Source organism: Tachyglossus aculeatus, chromosome 22, assembly GCF_015852505.1.
Source record: "Tachyglossus aculeatus isolate mTacAcu1 chromosome 22, mTacAcu1.pri, whole genome shotgun sequence".
Taxonomy (NCBI): domain Eukaryota; kingdom Metazoa; phylum Chordata; class Mammalia; order Monotremata; family Tachyglossidae; genus Tachyglossus; species Tachyglossus aculeatus.
In genome coordinates this window covers 48,651,048-48,670,178 of record NC_052087.1, presented here as the reverse complement: position 1 = coordinate 48,670,178, position 19,131 = coordinate 48,651,048, and the positions used below count along the sequence as shown (strand labels likewise).

Below are 19,131 nucleotides of genomic sequence, written 5' to 3'. Positions count from 1 at the left end.
AACATATTAACAAAATGAAATCAATAGAATAGTAAATATTCACTCATCCATTCAACCGTATTTATTGAGCGCTTACTGTGTGCAGAGCACTGTACCAAGCGCCTGGGAAGTACAAGTTGGCAACATAGAGAGACGGTCCCTACCCAACAACGGGCTCACAGTCTAGAAGGGGGAGACAGAGAACAGAACAAAACATATTAACAAAATAAAATAAATAGAATAGTAAATATGTCCAAGTAAAATAGAGTAATAAATCTGTACAAACATATATACAGGTGCTGTGGGGAGGGGAAGGAGGTAAGGCAGGGGGGATGGGGAGAGGAAGGAGGGGGCTCTTGACAGGTACAGTACGTGGCACATAGTAAGCGCTTGACAAATACCATAATAATAATAATAATAAGATGGTGAGAGGAAGGGGATGAAGAAGGGGAGGTATCTGACTCTGGAGAGAAATCGTGACACACTAGGCCCACTCGGGGTTGGCTATCCAGGAATCAATCAATCCATCAATCGTATTTATTGAGCGCTTACTGTGTGCAGAGCACTGTACGAAGCGCTTGGGAAGTCCAAGTCGGCAACATCTAGAGACGCGGTCCTACCCAACAGTGGGCTCACAGTCTAAAAGGGGGAGACAGAGAACAAAACCAAACATACTAACGGTGAAAAGCAGTGTGGCTCAGTGGAAAGAGCCCGGGCTTTGGAGTCAGAGGTCATCATCATCATCATCATCAATCGTATTTATTGAGCGCTTACTGTGTGCAGAGCACTGGACTAAGCATTTGGGAAGTACAAGTTGGCAACATCTAGAGACAGTCCCTACCCAACAGTGGGCTCACAGTCTAGAAGGGGGAGACAGAGAACAAAACCAAACATACTAACAAAATAAAATAAATAGAATAGATAGGTACAAGTAAAATAAATAAATAAATAGGGTAATAAATCTGTACAAACATCTATACATATATACAGGTGCTGTGGGGAAGGGAAGGAGGTAAGATGGGGGGATGGAGAGGGGGACGAGAGGGAGAGGAAGGAAGGGGCTGAGTGTGGGAAGGCCTCCTGGAGGAGGTGAGCTCTCAGTAGGGCCTTGAAGGGAGGAAGGGAGCTAGCTTGGCGGATGGGCAGAGGGATTGGGGGCATTCCAGGCCCGGGGGAGGACGTTGGCCGGGGGTCGATGGCGGGACAGGCGAGAACGAGATACGAGGTTCGAATCCCGGCTCTGCCACTTGTCAGCTGTGGGACCTTGGACAAGCCACTTCACTTCTCTGTGCCTCAGTTCCCTCCTCTGTAAAACGGGGATTAAGACTGCGAGCCCCCCGTGGGACAACCTGATCACCTTGTATCCCCCTCAGCGCTTAGAACAGCGCACATAGTAAGCGCCTAATAAATGCCATTATTATTATTATACTAACAAAATAAAATGAATAGAATGGACATATACAAGTAAAATAAATAAGGCGGCGGCCCGCTGGGATGGTTCGCTCTGCGCCTGGCTCCGTCTCTGACCCTCCGTCCGTCTCTTTGGCCGTCTCGGCAGCTCTGGAGTGGACGCCACCCCGACGCCGGGCCCCGGTGGTTGCCGTGCTGTCCTGTTGGGTCACCATGGGGCAGGTGACCTTGGCTGGGCTGGCCTTTTGTTTCCGCCACTGGAGACACTTGCAGCTGGTCGTCGGCCTCCCCTGCGGACTGAGTCTCCTGTGCAGCTGGTGAGCCCCCCGGACGGTTGCCTTCGGGGACGAAGTGGGGGCGGGAAGTTCTTTTAGACTGTAAGCCCACTGTTGGGTAGGGACCGTCTCTAGATGTTGCCATCTTGGACTTCCCAAGCGCCTAGTCCAGTGCTCTGCACACCGTAAGCGCTCAATAAATGCGATAGGTTGATTGACGAGGCGGCGGGGCCTTGGCCCTGGCCTGCTGTGTGACATTGGGCAATGATAATAATAATAATGATAATAATAATAATAATGATAATGATAATAATGATAATAGTACAGTGCTCTGCACACAGTAAGCGCTCAATAAATACGATTGATTGATTGACGAGGCGGCAGGGACTTGGCCCTGGCCTGCTGTGTGACATTGGGTAATGATAATAATAATAATGATAATGATAATAATAATAATGATTATAGTACAGTGCTCTGCACACAGTAAGCGCTCAATACGATTGATGATGATAATAATAATTATTTCTTTCTAGAAATAATAATAATAATATCTAGACTGTGAGCCCACTGTTACCTCCTTCCCTTCCCCACAGCACCTGTATATATGTAGATAGGTTTGTACATATTTATCACTCTATTTATTTGTTTGTTTATTTTACTTGTACATAGCTATTCTATTTATTTTATTTTGTTAGTATGTTTGGTTTTGTTCTCTGTCTCCCCCTTTTAGACTGGGAGCCTGCTGTTGGGTAGGGACCGTCTCTAGATGTTGCCAACTTGGACTTCCCAGGTGCTTAGTCCAGTGCTCTGCACACCGTAAGCGCTCAATAAATATGATTGATTGATTGACGAGGCGGCGGGGCCTTGGCCCTGGCCTGCTGTGTGACATTGGGTAATGATAATAATAATAATGATAATGATAATAATAATAATGATAATAGTACAGTGCTCTGCACACAGTAAGCACTCAATACGATTGATGATGATAATAATAATTATTTCTTTCTAGAAATAATCATAATAATATCTAGACTGTGAACCCACTCTTACCTCCTTCCCTTCCCCACAGCACCTGTATATATGTAGATAGGTTTGTACATATTTATCACTCTATTTATTTGTTTATTTATTTTACTTGTACGTAGCTATTCTATTTATTTTATTTTGTTAGTATGTTTGGTTTTGTTCTCTGTCTCCCCCTTTTCGACTGTGAGCCCACTGTTGGGTAGGGACTGTCTCTAGATGTTGCCAACTTGGACTTCCCAAGCGCTTAGTCCAGTGCTCTGCACACAGTAAGCACTCAATAAACACGATTGAATGAATGACGAGGCAGCAGGGCCTTGGCCCTGGCCTGCTGTGTGACATTGGGTAATGATAATAATAATAATGATAATGATAATAATAATGATAATAGTACAGTGCTCTGCACACAGTAAGCGCTCAATAAATACGATTGATGATGATAATAATTATTACTTCTTTCTAGAAATAATAATAACAATATCTAGACTGTGAGCCCACTGTTACCTCCTTCCCTTCCCCACAGCACCTGTATATATGTAGATAGGTTTGTACATATTTATCACTCCATTTATTTGTTTATTTATTTTACTTGTACATAGCTATTCTATTTATTTTATTTTGTTAGTATGTTTGGTTTTGTTCTCTGTCTCCCCCTTTTAGACTGTGAGCCCGCTGTTGGGTAGGGACTGTCTCTAGACGTTGCCAAGTTGGACTTCCCAAGCGCTTAGTCCAGTGCTCTGCACACAGTAAGCGCTCAATAAATACGATTGATTGATTGATTGACTGATTGATTGTCTCCCCCTATTAGACTGTGAGCCCACTGTTGTGTAGGGACTGTGTGTTGCCAACTTGTACTTCCCAAGCTCTTAGTACAGTGCTCTGCACACAGTAAGCACTCAATAAATACGATTGATTGATTGATTGATTAATAATATTAATATTGGCATTTGTTAAGCGCTTACTCATTCATTCATTCATTCAATCGTATTTATTGAGCGCTTACTGTGTGCAGAGCACTGGACTAAGCGCTTGGGAAGTACAAGTTGGCAACATCTAGAGACGATCCCTACCCAACAGCGGGCTCACACTGTAGACGGGGGAGACAGACAACAAAACAAAACATATTAACAAAATAAAATAAATAGAATAAATATGTACAAATAAAATAAATAGAGTAAAAAACACATACAAACATATATACATATATACAGGTGCTGTGGGGAGGGGAAGGAGGTAAGGCAGGGGGATGAGGAGGGGGAGGAATGATGGCATTTATTAAGCGCTAACTATGTGCAAAGCACTGTTCTAAGCGCTGGGGAGTTTACAGGGTGATCAGGTTGTCCCACGTGGGGTTCACAGTCTTAATCCCCATTTTACAGACGAGGGAACTGAGGCACAGAGAAGTTAAGCGACTTGCCCAAAGTCACACAGCTGACAAGTGGCGGAGCCGGAATTTGAACCCATGACCTCTGATTCCAAAGCCCGGGCTCTTTCCACTGAGCCACGCTGCTTCCCAAGGTGGTGGTGCTTGGCAGTTCTTGGCACCTAATAAGGGCATAATATTGTTATTATTATGGTATTTGTTATACACTCACTATGTGCTGGGCACTGTACTAAGCGCTAGAGTGGATAGAAGCCAATCGGGTTGGACACAGTCCCTGTCCCGCCTGGGGCTCGCAGTCTCAATCTCCATTTTACGGATGAGGTAACGAAGGCCCAGAGGAGTGAAGTGACTTGCCCAAGGTCACATGGCAGACAAGTGGCCAAGTATGTTGCTGACTTGTACTTCCCAAGCGCTTAGTACAGTGCTCTGCACACAGTAAGTGCTCAATAAATACGATTGAATGAATGAATGAATGTTACCAACTTGTACTTCCCAAGCACTTAGTACAGTGTTCTGCACACAGTAAGTGCTCAATAAATACGATTGAATGAATGAATGAAATGCTCAAGTAATGGAGAAGCAGCATTTCTCAGTGGAAAGAGCCCAGGCTTTGGAGTCAGAGGTCATGGGTTCAAATTCCGCTCCGCCAGTTGTCAGCTGTGTGACTTTGGGCAAGTCACTTAACTTCTCTGTGCCTTAGTTACCTCATCTGTAAAACTGGGGATGAAGACGGTGAGCCCCCCGTGGGCCAACCTGATCACCTTGTAACCTCCCCAGCGCTTAGAACGGTACTTTGCACATAGTAAGCACTTCATAAATACCATTATTATTTATTACTATTCTCTGAGCCTCAGTGACCTCATCTGTAAAACTGGGGATGAAGATGGTGAGCGTCCTGTGGGACAACTTGATCACCTTGTAACCTCCCCAGCGCTTAGAATGGTGCTTAGCACATAGTAAGCGCTTCATAAATACGATTATTATTATTATTATTATTATTCTCTGGGCCTCAGTGACCTCATCTGTAAAACTGGGGATGAAGATGGTGATGATGATGACGATGATGGCATTTGTTAAGAGCTTACTGTGTGCAATGCACTGTTCTAAGCGCTGGGGGGGATCCAAGGTGATCAGGTTGTCCCATGTGGGGCTCACAGTCTTATTCCCCATTTTACAGAGGAGGGAACTGAGGCTTAGAGAAGTGAAGTGACTTGCCCAAGGTCACACAGCCCCCCGTGGGCCAACCTGATCACCGTGTAACCTCCCCAGCGCTTAGAATGGTGCTTTGCACATAGTAAGCGCTTCATAAATACCATTATTATTATTATTATTATCATTCTCTGGGCCTCAGTGACCTCATCTGTAAAACTGGGGATGAAGACTGTGAGCCCCCCATGGGACAACCTGATCACCTTGTAACCACCCCAGCGCTTAGAACTGTGCTTTGCACATAGTAAGCGCTTCATAAATAGCATTATTATTTATTATTATTCTCTGGGCCTCAGTGACCTCATCTGTAAAACTGGGGATGAAGACGGTGAGCCCCCCATGGGACAACCTGATCACCTTGTAACCTCCCCAGCGCTTAGAACGGTGCTTTGCACATAGTAAGCGCTTCATAAATACCATTATTATTTATTATTATTCTCTGGGCCTCAGTGACCTCATCTGTAAAACTGGAGATGAAGACAGTGAGCCCCCCGTGGGTCAACCTGATCACCTTGTAACCTCCCCAGCGCTTAGAACGGTGCTTTGCACATAGTAAGCGCTTCATAAATACCATTATTATTATTCTTCTCTGGGCCTCAGTGATCTCATCTCTAAAACTGGGGATGAAGCCTGTGAGCGCCCCGTGGGACAACCTGATCACTTTGTAACCTCCCCAGCGCTTAGAACGGTGCTTTGACATAGTAAGCGCTTCATAAATACCATTATTATTTATTATTATTCTCTGGGCCTCAGTGACCTCATCTGTAAAACTGGGGATGAAGACGGTGAGCGTCCCGTGGGACAACCTGGTCACCTTGTAACCTCCACAGCGCTTAGAATGGTGCTTTGCACATAGTAAGTGCTTCATAAATACCATTATTATTCTCTGGGCCTCAGTGACCTCATTGTAAAACTGGGGATGAAGACGGTGAGCATCCCGTGGGCCAACCTGGTCACCTTGTAACCTCCCCAGCGCTTAGAACGGTGCTTTGCACATAGTAAGCGCTGCTATTATGTAACAAGTAATGGGGAGGAGAAGCTCCATCCGTGACTTCAAGCTCCATCAAGCGCTCCATCAAGCGCTTAGTACGGTGCTCCGCACATAGTACGCGCTCAATAAATACGATGATGATGATGATGATGATGACTTCTGACCTTTGACTCTGCAGGTGGCTTCCCGAATCAGCCCGCTGGCTGCTGGCCAAGGGGCGTCCACATGAGGCTCAGCGGTCCTTGCGGCTCGTGGCCAGAGTCAACGGGGTCCCGGGGGCTGGGGAGGGTCTCTCTCTGGAGGTGAGTGACGGGAGAGGGCAGGGAAACCCAGGGAGTCCGGCCCCCAAGCTCTCCCCTTGGGAAAACTTTTAGACTGTGAGCCCACTGTTGGGTAGGGACTGTCTCTATATGTTCAATCAATCAATCAATCATACTTATTGAGCGCTTACTGTGTGCAGAGCACTGCACTAAGCGCTTGGGAAGTCCAAGTTGGCAACATCTAGAGACAGTCCCTACCCAACAGTGGGCTCACGGTCTAAAAGGGGGAGACAGAGAACAAAACCAAACATACTAACAAAATAAAGAGAATAGATATGTACAAGTAAAATAAATAAATAAATAGAATAATACCTATCAAAGTATCTTCCGGAGAGCTGACCAATCATTCATTCATTCAACCGATGGTATTTATTGAGTGCTTACTACCTGCAGAGCATTGTACTAAGCACTTGGGAGAATCCAATAGACAGAAGAGTTAGAAGGCATATTCCCTGCCCACACAAGCTTACAATCTAGAGGGAGCAATGCAGGTATGCCTTGATCCTGAGGGAAGGCCAATTTCAAGACAGTACAAGGATGCTTTCATATTTAACGAGCTTACAGTCTAGGAATTTAACCCTCGGAGGTCAACGGTGGTTTGGGAAGCAGAGAACTGAAGAAAGAATTCGTTATTCTAAAAAAAAAAATCACCAACATTACTGCAAAACAAAAAAAAAAATGTTGCCAACTTGGACTTCTCAAGTGCTTAGTACAGTGCTCTGCACACAGGAAGCGCTCAATAAATATGATTGATTGATTGATTGACTGGCCCGGAAGCCAGATGCCTGGCCCTCATGGTTTGGCGCTCTCTCCTTCCCTGTTTCTGTCTCTTTTTCTCTGTTTTTGTCTCTCCCTTTCCGTGTCTGTCTCTGGCCCAGATGCCGGAGGCCGAACAGCCTCAGGAGCCCGGAACGACCGAGGGGGCCTCTGTTCTGGACCTGTTCCGCCGTCCGGCGATGCGGACGGTCACGACCTGCATCACGGCTATCTGGTGAGGGACGGAGAGACCCCCCGCCCCAACCGGGCCCCGGGAGCGGCTTGAGGGGCATGGGGACGGACGGCGATTGACAGAGGTGGAGGATGGAGGCAGGCCGAGGGGGAAAATGAGGCAGCCCAAGGGGCCCAGACACGCACGGAGAAAGAATGAGGGAGCGCCAGAGATGAGCGGACGGAGGGAGAGTGAGAGAGCCTCAATCAATCAATCAATCAATCGTATTTATTGAGCGCTTACTGTGTGCAGAGCGCTTGGGAAGTCCAAGTTGGCAACATAGAGAGACGGTCCCTACCCAACAGTGGGCTCACTGTTTGCCTCAGAGATATAAGCAGAGAGAGGACGAGAGACCAAGATGGAGAAGCAGCGTGGCTCAGTGGAAAGAGCCCGGGCTTTGAAGTCGGAGGTCATGGGTTCACATCCCGGCTCCGCCACTTGTCAGCTGGGTGACTTTGGGCAAGTCACTTCGCTTCCCTTGGCCTCGGTGACCTCGTCTGGAAAATGGGGATGAAGACTGTGAGCCCCACGTGGGGCAACCTGATCACCTTGTATCCTCCCCGGCTCTTAGAACAGTGCTCTGCACATAGTAAGTGCTTAATAAATGCTATAATTATTATTGTTATATACACTCATTCACTCAATCGGATTTATTGAGCGCTTACTGTGTGCAGAGCACTGGACTAAGCGCTTGGGAAGTACAAGTTGGCAACATATCGAGACGGTCCCTAAGCACTAAGTTCTAAGCACTGGGGAGGTTACAAGGTGATCAGGTTGTCCCCCGGGGGGCTACCACAGTCGTCTAGACTGTGAGCCCACTGTTGGGTAGGGACCGTCTCCATATGTTGCCAACTTGTACTTCCAAAGCGCTTAGTCCAGTGCTCTGCACACAGTAAGCGCTCAATAAATACGGTTGAGTGAATGAATGAATGAAGTGACTTGCCCAAAGTCACACAGCTGACAAGCTGCGGAGCCGGGATTTGAACCCCTGGCCTCTGACTCCAAAGCCCGGGCTCTTACCACTGAGCCTCGCTGCTACTCAACCTCCCCAGTGCTTAGAGCAGTGCTTGGCACATATTAAGTGCTTAATAAATGCCATTTATGGAGAAGCAGCGTGGCTTAGTGGAAAGAGCCCGGGCTTTGGAGTCAGAGGTCAGGGGTTCAAATCCCGGCTCCGTCAACTGTCAGCTGTGTGACTTTGGGCAAGTCACTTCACTTCTCTGGGCCTCAGTTCCCTCATCTGGAAAATGGGGATTAAAACTGTGAGCCCCCCGTGGGACAACCTGATCACTTTGTAATCAATCAATCAATCATATTTGAGCACTTACTGTGTGCAGAGCACTGTACTAAGCACTTGGGAAGTACAAGTTGGCAACATATAGAGACGGTCCCTACCCAACTTATGTACCTATATGCACATACACACACACCCGCGCAGACCCACACAATGAGAGACGTCCAGAAAGATGTTGATGATGATGATGATGGTATTTGTTAAGCGCTTACTATATGCAAAGCACTGTTCTAAGCACGGGGGAGGTTACAAGGTGATCAGGTTGTCTCAAGGGGGGCTCCCAGTCTTCACCCCCATTTTCCAGATGAGGGAACTGAGGCCCAGAGAAGTGAAGCGACTTGCCCAAAGTCACCCAGCTGACAGTCGGCGGAGCCGGAATTTGAACCCCTGACCTCCGACTCCAAAGCCCGGGCTCTTTCCACTGCTTCTCCAATCAATCAATCAATCAGTCAATCGTGTTTATTGAGCGCTTACTGTGTGCAGAGCACTGGACTAAGCGCTTGGGAAGTCCAAGTTGGCAACATGTAGAGACAATCCCTACCCAAAAATGGGCTCACAGTCTAGAAGGGGGAGACAGAGAACAAAACCAAACATCCTAACAAAATAAAATAAATAGAATAAAATAAATAGAACTGAGAGAGGGAGATAATATTTATTTATTTTATTTGTACATATTTATTCTATTTATTTTATTTGGTTAATCTGTTTGGTTTTGTTCTCTGTCTCCCCCTTCTAGACTGTGAGCCCGCTGTTGGGTAGGGACCGTCTCTAGATGTTGCCGATTTGTACTTCCCAAGCGCTCAGTACAGTGCTCTGCACACAGCAAGCGCTCAATAGATACGATTGAATGAATCATCATCATCATCATCAATCGTATTTATTGAGCGCTTACTGTGTGCAGAGCCCTGGACTAAGCGCTTGGGAAGTACAAATTGGCAACATCTAGAGACAGTCCCTAATCATCATCATCATCATCAATCGGATTAATCGAGCGCTTCCTGTGTGCAGAGCACTGGACTAAGCGCTTGGGAAGTACAAACTGGCAACATATAGAGACAGTCCTTCATCATCATCATCATCAATCGGATTTATCGAGCGCTTAATGTGTGCAGAGCCCTGGACTAAGCGCTTGGGAAGTACAAATTGGCAACATCTAGAGACAGTCCCTAATCATCATCATCATCATCAATCGGATTAATCGAGCGCTTCCTGTGTGCAGAGCACTGGACTAAGCGCTTGGGAAGTACAAACTGGCAACATATAGAGACAGTCCTTCATCATCATCATCATCAATCGGATTTATCGAGCGCTTAATGTGTGCAGAGCCCTGGACTAAGCGCTTGGGACGTACAAATTGGCAACATATAGAGACAGTCCCTAATCATCATCATCATCATCAATCGGATTTATCGAGCGCTTCCTGTGTGCAAAGCACTGGACTAAGCGCTTGGGAAGTACAAACTGGCAACATATAGAGACAGTCCCTAATCATCATCATCATCATCAATCAGATTTATCGAGTGCTTACTGTGTGCAGAGCACTGGACTAAGCGCTTGGGAAGTACAAACTGGCAACATATAGAGACAGTCCCTAATCATCATCATCATCATCAATCGGATTTATCGAGTGCTTACTGTGTGCAGAGCACTGGACTAAGCGCTTGGGAAGTACAAACTGGCAACATATAGAGACGGTCCCTAATCATCATCATCATCATCAATTGGATTTATCGAGCGCTTACTGTGTGCAGAGCCCTGGACTAAGTGCTTGGGAAGTACAAATTGGCAACATATAGAGACAGTCCCTAATCATCATCATCATCATCATCAATCGGATTTATCGAGCGCTCACTGTGTGCAGAGCACTGGACTAAGCGCTTGGGAAGTACAAACTGGCAACATATAGAGACAGTCCCTAATCATCATCATCATCAATCGGATTTATCGAGCGCTTACTGTGTGCAGAGCACTGGACTAAGCACTTGGGAAGTACAAATTGGCAACATATAGAGACAGTCCCTAATCATCATCATCATCATCAATCGGATTTATCGAGCGCTCACTGTGTGCAGAGCACTGGACTAAGCGCTTGGGAAGTACAAACTGGCAACATATAGAGACGGTCCCTACCCAACAGTGGGCTCACAGTCTAAGGACTGTGAATGAATGAGAGGGGGTGTGCACAGCGGAGGGGGGATGGCGAGCGGGCGGGAGGAGTGAGTGTCCGGTCCAGCCTTGTGTCCTTCCTCCCTCCCCGCGGCCGCCCAGGTTCTCGTCCTCGCTGGCTTTCTACGCCCTGGCCTTGGACGTGCAGCGATTTCCCGGCGAGGACCCTTTCGTGGTGCAGCTGGTCCTGGGCGCCGCCGACCTGCCCTTCCGCCTCCTGGTCGTGGGGCCGGCGAACAGACTGGGCCGCCGAATCACTCAGGCCTCCTGCCTGCTGCTGGGCGGGGGCCTGGGCCTGCTGGGCCTCCTCGTGCCCCGTGGTGAGCCCCCGCGCCAATCAATCAATCGATCGGATCGATTGAGCGCTTACTGTGTGCAGAGCACTGGACTGAGCGCTTGGGAAGGACAAGGTGGCAACATACAGAGCCGGTCCCTACCCAGCGGTGGGCTCACAGTCTAAAAGACCTGTCTGGGCTGTCCGCGAGGGATCAATCAATAATAATCATAATAATAATAATGATGATATTTGTTAAGCGCTTACTATGTGCAGAACACTGTTCCCAAGTGCTTAGTACAGTGCTCTGCACACAGTAAGTGCTCAATAAATACGATTGATTGATTGATTGATTGATTGTTCTAAGCGCTGGGGGGATACAAGATGATCAAGTTGTCCCACGTAGGGCTCACAGTCTTCATCCCCGTTTTACAGATGAGGTCACTGAGGCTCAGAGAAGTGAAGTGACTCGCCCAAGGTCACACAGCAGACGTGTGGCAGAGCCGGGTTTTGAACCCATGACCTCTGACTCCAAAGCCTGAGGTTTTTCCACTGAGCCACGCTGTCCATCAATTGTATTGATTGAGCGCTCACTTGGTGCCGAGCACTGGACTGAGCGCTGGGGAAGTCCAAGTTGGCAACATACAGAGCCGGTCCCTACCCAACAGTGGGCTCACAGTCTAAAAGACCTGCCCGGACTGCCCGCGAGGGTCCGGGGAGGTGGGGATCAATCAATAATAATCATAATAATAATAATGATGGTATTTGTTAAGAGCTTACTATGTGCAAAGCACTGTTCCCAAGCGCTTAGTACAGTGCTCTGCACACAGTAAGCGCTCAATAAATACGATTGATCGATTGATTGTTCTAAGCATTGGGGGGATACAAGATAAAGCGCTTAGTACAGTGCTCTGCACACAGTAAGCGCTCAATAAATACGATTGATTGATTGATTGATTGTTCTAAGCATTGGGGGGATACAAGATGAAGCGCTTAGTACAGTGCTCTGCACACAGTAAGCGCTCAATAAATGCGATTGATTGATTGATTGATTGATTGATTGTTCTAAGTGCTGGGGGGATACAAGATGATCAAGTTGCCCCATAGGGCTCACAGTCTTAATCCCCGTTTTACAGATGACGTAACTGAGGCTCAGAGAAGTGAAGTGACTTGCCCAAGGTCACACAGCAGACGTGCGGCAGAGCCGGGTTTTGAACCCATGACCTCTGACTCCAAAGTCCGGGCTTTTTCCACTGAGCCACGCTGTCCATCAATCGTATTGATTGAGCGCTTACTGTGTGCAGAGCACTGGACTGAGCGCTTGGGAAGTCCAAGTTGGCAACATACAGAGACGGTCCCCACCCAACAGTGGGCTCACAGTCTAAAAGACCAACGGGCTGCCCGTGAGGGTCCAGGGAGGTGGGAGTCAATCAACAATAATCATAATAATAATGATGATGGCATTTGTTAAGCGCTTACTATGTGCAAATCACCATTCCCAAGCACTTAGTCCAGTGCTCTGCACACAGTAAGCACTCAATAAATACAATTGATTGATTGATTGGTTGTTCTAAGCTTTGGGGGGGATACAAGATGAAGCGCTTAGTACAGTGTTCTGCACACAGTAAGTGCTCAATAAATATGATTGATTGATTGATTGATTGTTCTAAGCATTGGGGGGATACAAGATGAAGCGCTTAGTACAGTGCTCTGCACACAGTAAGCACTCAATAAATATGATTGATTGATTGATTGTTCTAAGCACTGGGGGGATACAACATGATCAAGTTGTCCCACGTAGGGCTCACAGTCTTCATCCCCGTTTTACAGATGAGGTCACTGAGGCTCAGAGAAGTGAAGTGACGTGCCCAAGGTCACACAGCAGACGTGTGGCAGAGCCGGGTTTTGAACCCATGACCTCTGACTCCAAAGTCCGGGCTTTTTCCACTGAGCCACGCTGTCCATCAATCGTATTGATTGAGCGCTTACTGTGTGCAGAGCACTGGACTGAGTGCTTGGGAAGTCCAAGTTGGCAACATATAGAGCCGGTCCCTACCCAACAGTGGGCTCACAGTCTAAAAGACCAACGGGCTGCCCGCGAGGGTCCGGGGAGGTGGGAGTCAATCAATAATAATCATAATAATAATGATGATGGCATTTGTTAAGCGCTTACTATGTGCACTTAGTACAGTGCTCTGCACACAGTAAGCGCTCAATAAATATGATTGATTGATTGATTGTTCTAAGCGCTGGGGGGATACAAGATGATCAAGTTGTCCCATAGGGCTCACAGTCTTAACCCCCGTTTTACAGATGAGGTAACTGAGGCTCAGAGAAGTTAAGTGACTTGCCCAAGGTCACATAGGAAACATGTGGCAGAGCCGGGTTTTGAACCCATGACCTCTGACTCCAAAGCCTGGGCTTTTTCTACTGAGCCACGCTGTCCATCAATTGTATTGATTGAGAGCTTACTGTGTGCAGAGCACTGGACTGAGCGCTTAGGAAGTCCAAGTTGGCAACATACAGAGCCGGTCCCTACCCAGCGGTCGGCTCACAGTCTAAAAGACCAACGGGCTGTCCGCGAGGGTCTGGGGAGGTGGGGATCAATCAATAATAATCATAATAATAATAATGATGGTATTTGTTAAGCACTTACTATGTGCAAAGCACTGTTCCTAAGCGCTTAGTACAGTGCTCTGCACACAGTAAGTGCTCAATAAACACGATTGATCGATTGATTGTTCTAAGCATTGGGGGGATACAAGATAAAGCGCTTAGTACAGTGCTGTGCACACAGTAAGCACTCAATAAATACGATTGATTGATTGATTGATTGTTCTAAGCATTGGGGGGATACAAGATGAAGCGCTTAGTACAGTGCTCTGCACACAGTAAGCTCTCAATAAATACAATTGATTGATTGATTGTTCTAAGCGCTGGGGGGATACAAGATGATCAAGTTGTCCCATAGGGCTCACAGTCTTAATCCCCGTTTTACAGATGAGGTCACTGAGGCTCAGAGAAGTGAAGTGACTTGCCCAAGGTCACACAGGAGACGTGTGGCAGAGCCGGGTTTTGAACCCATGACCTCTGACTCCAAAGCCCGGGCTTTTTCCACTGAGCCACGCTGTCCATCAATCGTATTTATTGAGCGCTTACTGTGTGCACAGCACTGGACTAAGCGCTTGGGAAGTCCAAGTTGGCAACATACAGAGACAGTCCCTACCCAACAGTGGGCTCACAGTCTAAAAGACCAACGGGCTGTCCGCGAGGGTCCAGGGAGGTGGGAATCAATCAATAATAATCATAATAATAATGATGACGGCATTTGTTAAGCACTTACTATGTGCAAAGCACTGTTCCCAAGCACTTAGTACAGTGCTCTGCACACAGTAAGCGCTCAATAAATACGATTGATTGATTGATTGTTCTAAGCATTGGGGGGATACAAGATAAAGCGCTTAGTACAGTGCTCTGCACACAGTAAGCGCTCAATAAATACGATTGATTGATTGATTGATTGTTCTAAGCATTGAGGGGATACAAGATGAAGCTCTTAGTACAGTGCTCTGCACACAGTAAGCGCTCAATAAATGCGATTGATTGATTGATTGATTGATTGTTCTAAGCGCTGGGGGGATACAAGATGATCAAGTTGTCCCATAGGGCTCACAGTCTTAATCCCCGTTTTACAGATGAGGTCACTGAGGCTCAGAGAAGTGAAGTGACTTGCCCAAGGTCACACAGCTGACGTGTGGCAGAGCCGGGTTTTGAACCCATGACCTCTGATTCCATAGCCCGGGCATTTTCCACTGAGCCACGCTGTCCATCAATCGTATTTATTGAGCACTTACTGTGTGCACAGCACTGGACTAAGCGCTTGGGAAGTCCAAGTTGGCAACATACAGAGACAGTCCCTACCCAACAGTGGGCTCACAGTCTAAAAGACCAACGGGTTGTCCACGAGGGTTCGGGGAGGTGGGAGTCAATCAATAATAATCATAATAATAATGACGATGGCATTTGTTAAGCTCTTACTATGTGCAAAACACTGTTTCCAAGCACTTAGTACAGTGCTCTGCACACAGTAAGCGCTAAATAAATACAATTGATTGATTGATTGTTCTAAGCATTGGGGGGATACAAGATAAAGTGCTTAGTACAGTGCTCTGCACACAGTAAACGCTCAATAAATACGATTGATTGATTGATTGATTGATTGTTCTAAGCGCTGGGGGGATACAAGATGATCAAGTTGCCCCATAGGGCTCACAGTCTTAATCTCCGTTTTACAGATGAGGTCACTGAGGCTCAGAGAAGTGAAGTGACTTGCCCAAGGTCACACAGGAGACGTGTGGCAGAGCCGGGTTTTGAACCCATGACCTCTGACTCCAAAGCCCGGGCTTTTTCCACTGAGCCACGCTGTCCATCAATCGTATTGATTGAGCGCTTACTGTGTGCAGAGCACTGGACTAAGCGCTTGGGAAGTACAAGTTGGCAACATACAGAGACGGTCCCTACGCAACAGTGGGCTCACAGTCTAAAAGACCAACGGGCTGTCCACGAGGGTTCGGGGAGGTGGGAGTCAATCAATAATAATCATAATAATAATGACGATGGCATTTGTTAAGCTCTTACTATGTGCAAAACACTGTTTCCAAGCACTTAGTACAGTGCTCTGCACACAGTAAGCGCTAAATAAATACAATTGATTGATTGATTGTTCTAAGCATTGGGGGGATACAAGATAAAGTGCTTAGTACAGTGCTCTGCACACAGTAAGCGCTCAATAAATACGATTGATTGATTGATTGATTGTTCTAAGCATTGGGGGGATACAAGATGAAGCGCTTAGTACAGTGCTCTGCACACAGCAAGCGCTCAATAAATATGATTGATTGATTGATTGTTCTAAGCGCTGGGGGGATACAAGATGATCAAGTTGCCCCATAGGGCTCACAGTCTTAATCTCCGTTTTACAGATGAGGTCACTGAGGCTCAGAGAAGTGAAGTGACTTGCCCAAGGTCACACAGGAGACGTGTGGCAGAGCCGGGTTTTGAACCCATGACCTCTGACTCCAAAGCCCGGGCTTTTTCCACTGAGCCACGCTGTCCATCAATTGTATTGATTGAGCGCTTACTGTGTGCAGAGCACTGGACTGAGCGCTTGGGAAGTCCAAGTTGGCAACATACAGAGCCGGTCCCTACCCAACGGCGGGCTCACAGTCTAAAAGACCAACGGGCTGCCCGCGAGGGTCCGGGGAGGTGGGAGTCAATCAATAATAATCATAATAATAATGATGATGGCATTTGTTAAGCGCTTACTATGTGCAAAGCACTGTTCCCAAGCGCCTAGTACAGTGCTCTGCACACAGTAAGCACTCAATAAATACGATTGATTGATTGATTGATTGTTCTAAGCGTTGGGGGGATAGAAGATGATCAAGTTGTCCCATAGGGCTCACAGTCTTAATCCCCATTTTACAGATGAGGTAACTGAGGCTCAGAGAAGTGAAGTGACTTGCCCAAGGTCACACAGCCGACATGTGGCAGAGCTGGGTTTTGAACCCATGACCTCTGACTCCAAAGCCCGGGCTTTTTCCACTGAGACATGCTGTCCATCAATCGTATTGATTGGCGCTTACTGGGTGCAGAGCACTGGACTGAGCGCTTGGGAAGTCCAAGTTGGCAACATACAGAGCCGGTCCCTACCCAACGGCGGGCTCACAGTCTAGAACGGGGGAGACGGACAACGGAACAAAACGTGTGGACGGGTGTCAGGTCGTCAGAACAATCAATCAATCAATTAATAGTATTTATTGAGCACTTGCTATGTGCAGAGCACTGTACTAAGTGCTTGGGAATAATAATAATAATGATGGCGTTTATTAAGCGCTTACTATGTGCAAAGCACTGTTCTAAGCGCTGGGGAGGTTACAAGGTGATCAGGTTGTCCCACGGGGGGCTCACAGTCTTAATCCCCATTTTACAGATGAGGGAACTGAGGCCCAGAGAAGTGAAGTGACTTGCCCAAGGTCACACAGCTGACAATTGGCAGAGCCGGGATTTTGAACCCATGACCTCTGACTCCAAAGCCCGGGCTCTTTCCACTGAGCCACGCTGCTCCAACATATGCAAGTTGGCAACATATAGAAACAGTCCCTACCCAACAGTGGGCTCACAGTCTAGAAGAGGGAGACAGAGAACAAAACAAAACATATTAACAAAATAAAATAAATAGAATAGATATGTACAAGTAAAATAAATAAATGCATAGAGTAATAAATACGTACAAACATATATACATATATACAGGAACAGAACAGATAGAGTTATAGCTAAATGCACATCATTAGCAAAATAAATAGAATAGTGAATGTGTACAAGTCAAATCAATAGAGTAATAAATCTGTACGAACATATATACAGGTGCTGCTGGGAGGGGAACCACATTAGTACAGTGCTTTGCATATAGTAAGCGCTTAATAAATGCCATTATTATTAATAGTAGTAGTACAGTGCTCTGCACACAGTAAGCACTAATAAATACGATTGAATGAATATCTGCTGTGTGACCTTGGGCAAGTCACTTAACTTCTTGGAGCCTCAGTTCCCTCATCTGTAAACTGGGGATGATGACTGTGAGCCCCACGCGGGAGAACCTGATCACCTTGTATCCCCCCCAGCGCTTAGAACAGTGCTTTCACATAGTAAGCACTTAACAAATGCCATTTTTATTATTATTATTATTAGGGGAAGGAGGTAGGGCGGGGGGGATGGGGAGGAGGAGAGGAAAAAGGGGGCTGAGTGTGGGAAGGCCTCCTGGAGGAGGTGAGCTCTCAGTAGGGCTTTGAAGGGAGGAAGAGAGCGAGCTTGGCAGATATGTGGAGGAGGGCATTTCAGGACAGGGGGAGGACGTGGGCCGGGGGTCGACGGTGGGATGGGCGAGGACGAGGACATCAATCAATCAAATCAATCAATTGTATTTATTGAGCGCTTACTGTGTGCAGAGCACTGTATTAAGTGCTATGGGAAGTCCAAGTTGGCAATATCTAGAGACGGTCCCTACCCAACAGTGGGCTCACAGTCTAGAAGGGGAAGATGGAGAACAAAACCAAGCATATTAACAAAATAAAATAAATGGAATAGATATGTACAAGTAAAATAAATAGAGTAATAAATATGTACAAACATATATACATATATACAGGTGCTGTGGGGAAGCGAAGCAGGTAAGATGGGGGGGGTGGAGAGGGGGACGAGGGGGAGAGGAAGGAAGGGGCTCAGTGTGGGAAGGCCTCCTGGAGGAGGTGAGCTCTCAGTAGGGCCTTGAAGGGAGGAAGAGAGCGAGCTTGGCGGATGGGCAGAGGGAGGCCATTCCAGGCCCGGGGGAGAACGTGGGCCAGGGGTCGATGGCGGGACAGGCGAGAACGAGGCCTAACGGTGAGGAGGTGAGCGGTAGAGGAGCAGAGGGTGCAGGATGCGATGGAGAAGGAGAGAAGGGAGGGGAGGTAGGAGGGGGCGAGGGGATGGACAGCCTTGAAGCCCAGGGTGAGGAGTTTCTGCCTGATGCGCAGATTGATTGGTAGCCACGGGCGATTTTTGAGGACACAGTAAGCGCTCAATAAATACGATTGATTGATGATTGATTGATTGTCCCCGCAGAGCTGGGCTGGCTGAACATGGTGCTGACCGTCCTGGGCAAGGGCCTGATGTCGGCTTCGCTCACCTGCGCCTACCTCTTCGCCAGCGAGCTGTTCCCCACCCCGCTCCGGTGAGACGGGGCTCGGCGGCGGGCCGGGCGGGACCTCCGGGCCT

General features: G+C 47.3%; 1 protein-coding gene across 1 annotated transcript in view; it reads left to right on the top strand.

Annotated features, from left to right (window-relative positions):
- Nucleotides 1-19,131, top strand: part of LOC119943705 (solute carrier family 22 member 6-B-like) — a 34,031-nt gene that overhangs the window by 7,115 nt on the left and 7,785 nt on the right. The window contains exons 4-8 of the mRNA XM_038764838.1: nucleotides 1,538-1,706; nucleotides 6,450-6,573; nucleotides 7,470-7,582; nucleotides 11,142-11,359; nucleotides 18,979-19,087. Of these exons, the coding sequence (XP_038620766.1) occupies nucleotides 1,538-1,706; nucleotides 6,450-6,573; nucleotides 7,470-7,582; nucleotides 11,142-11,359; nucleotides 18,979-19,087 (733 nt within the window). The remainder of the gene's footprint in view (nucleotides 1-1,537; nucleotides 1,707-6,449; nucleotides 6,574-7,469; nucleotides 7,583-11,141; nucleotides 11,360-18,978; nucleotides 19,088-19,131) is intronic.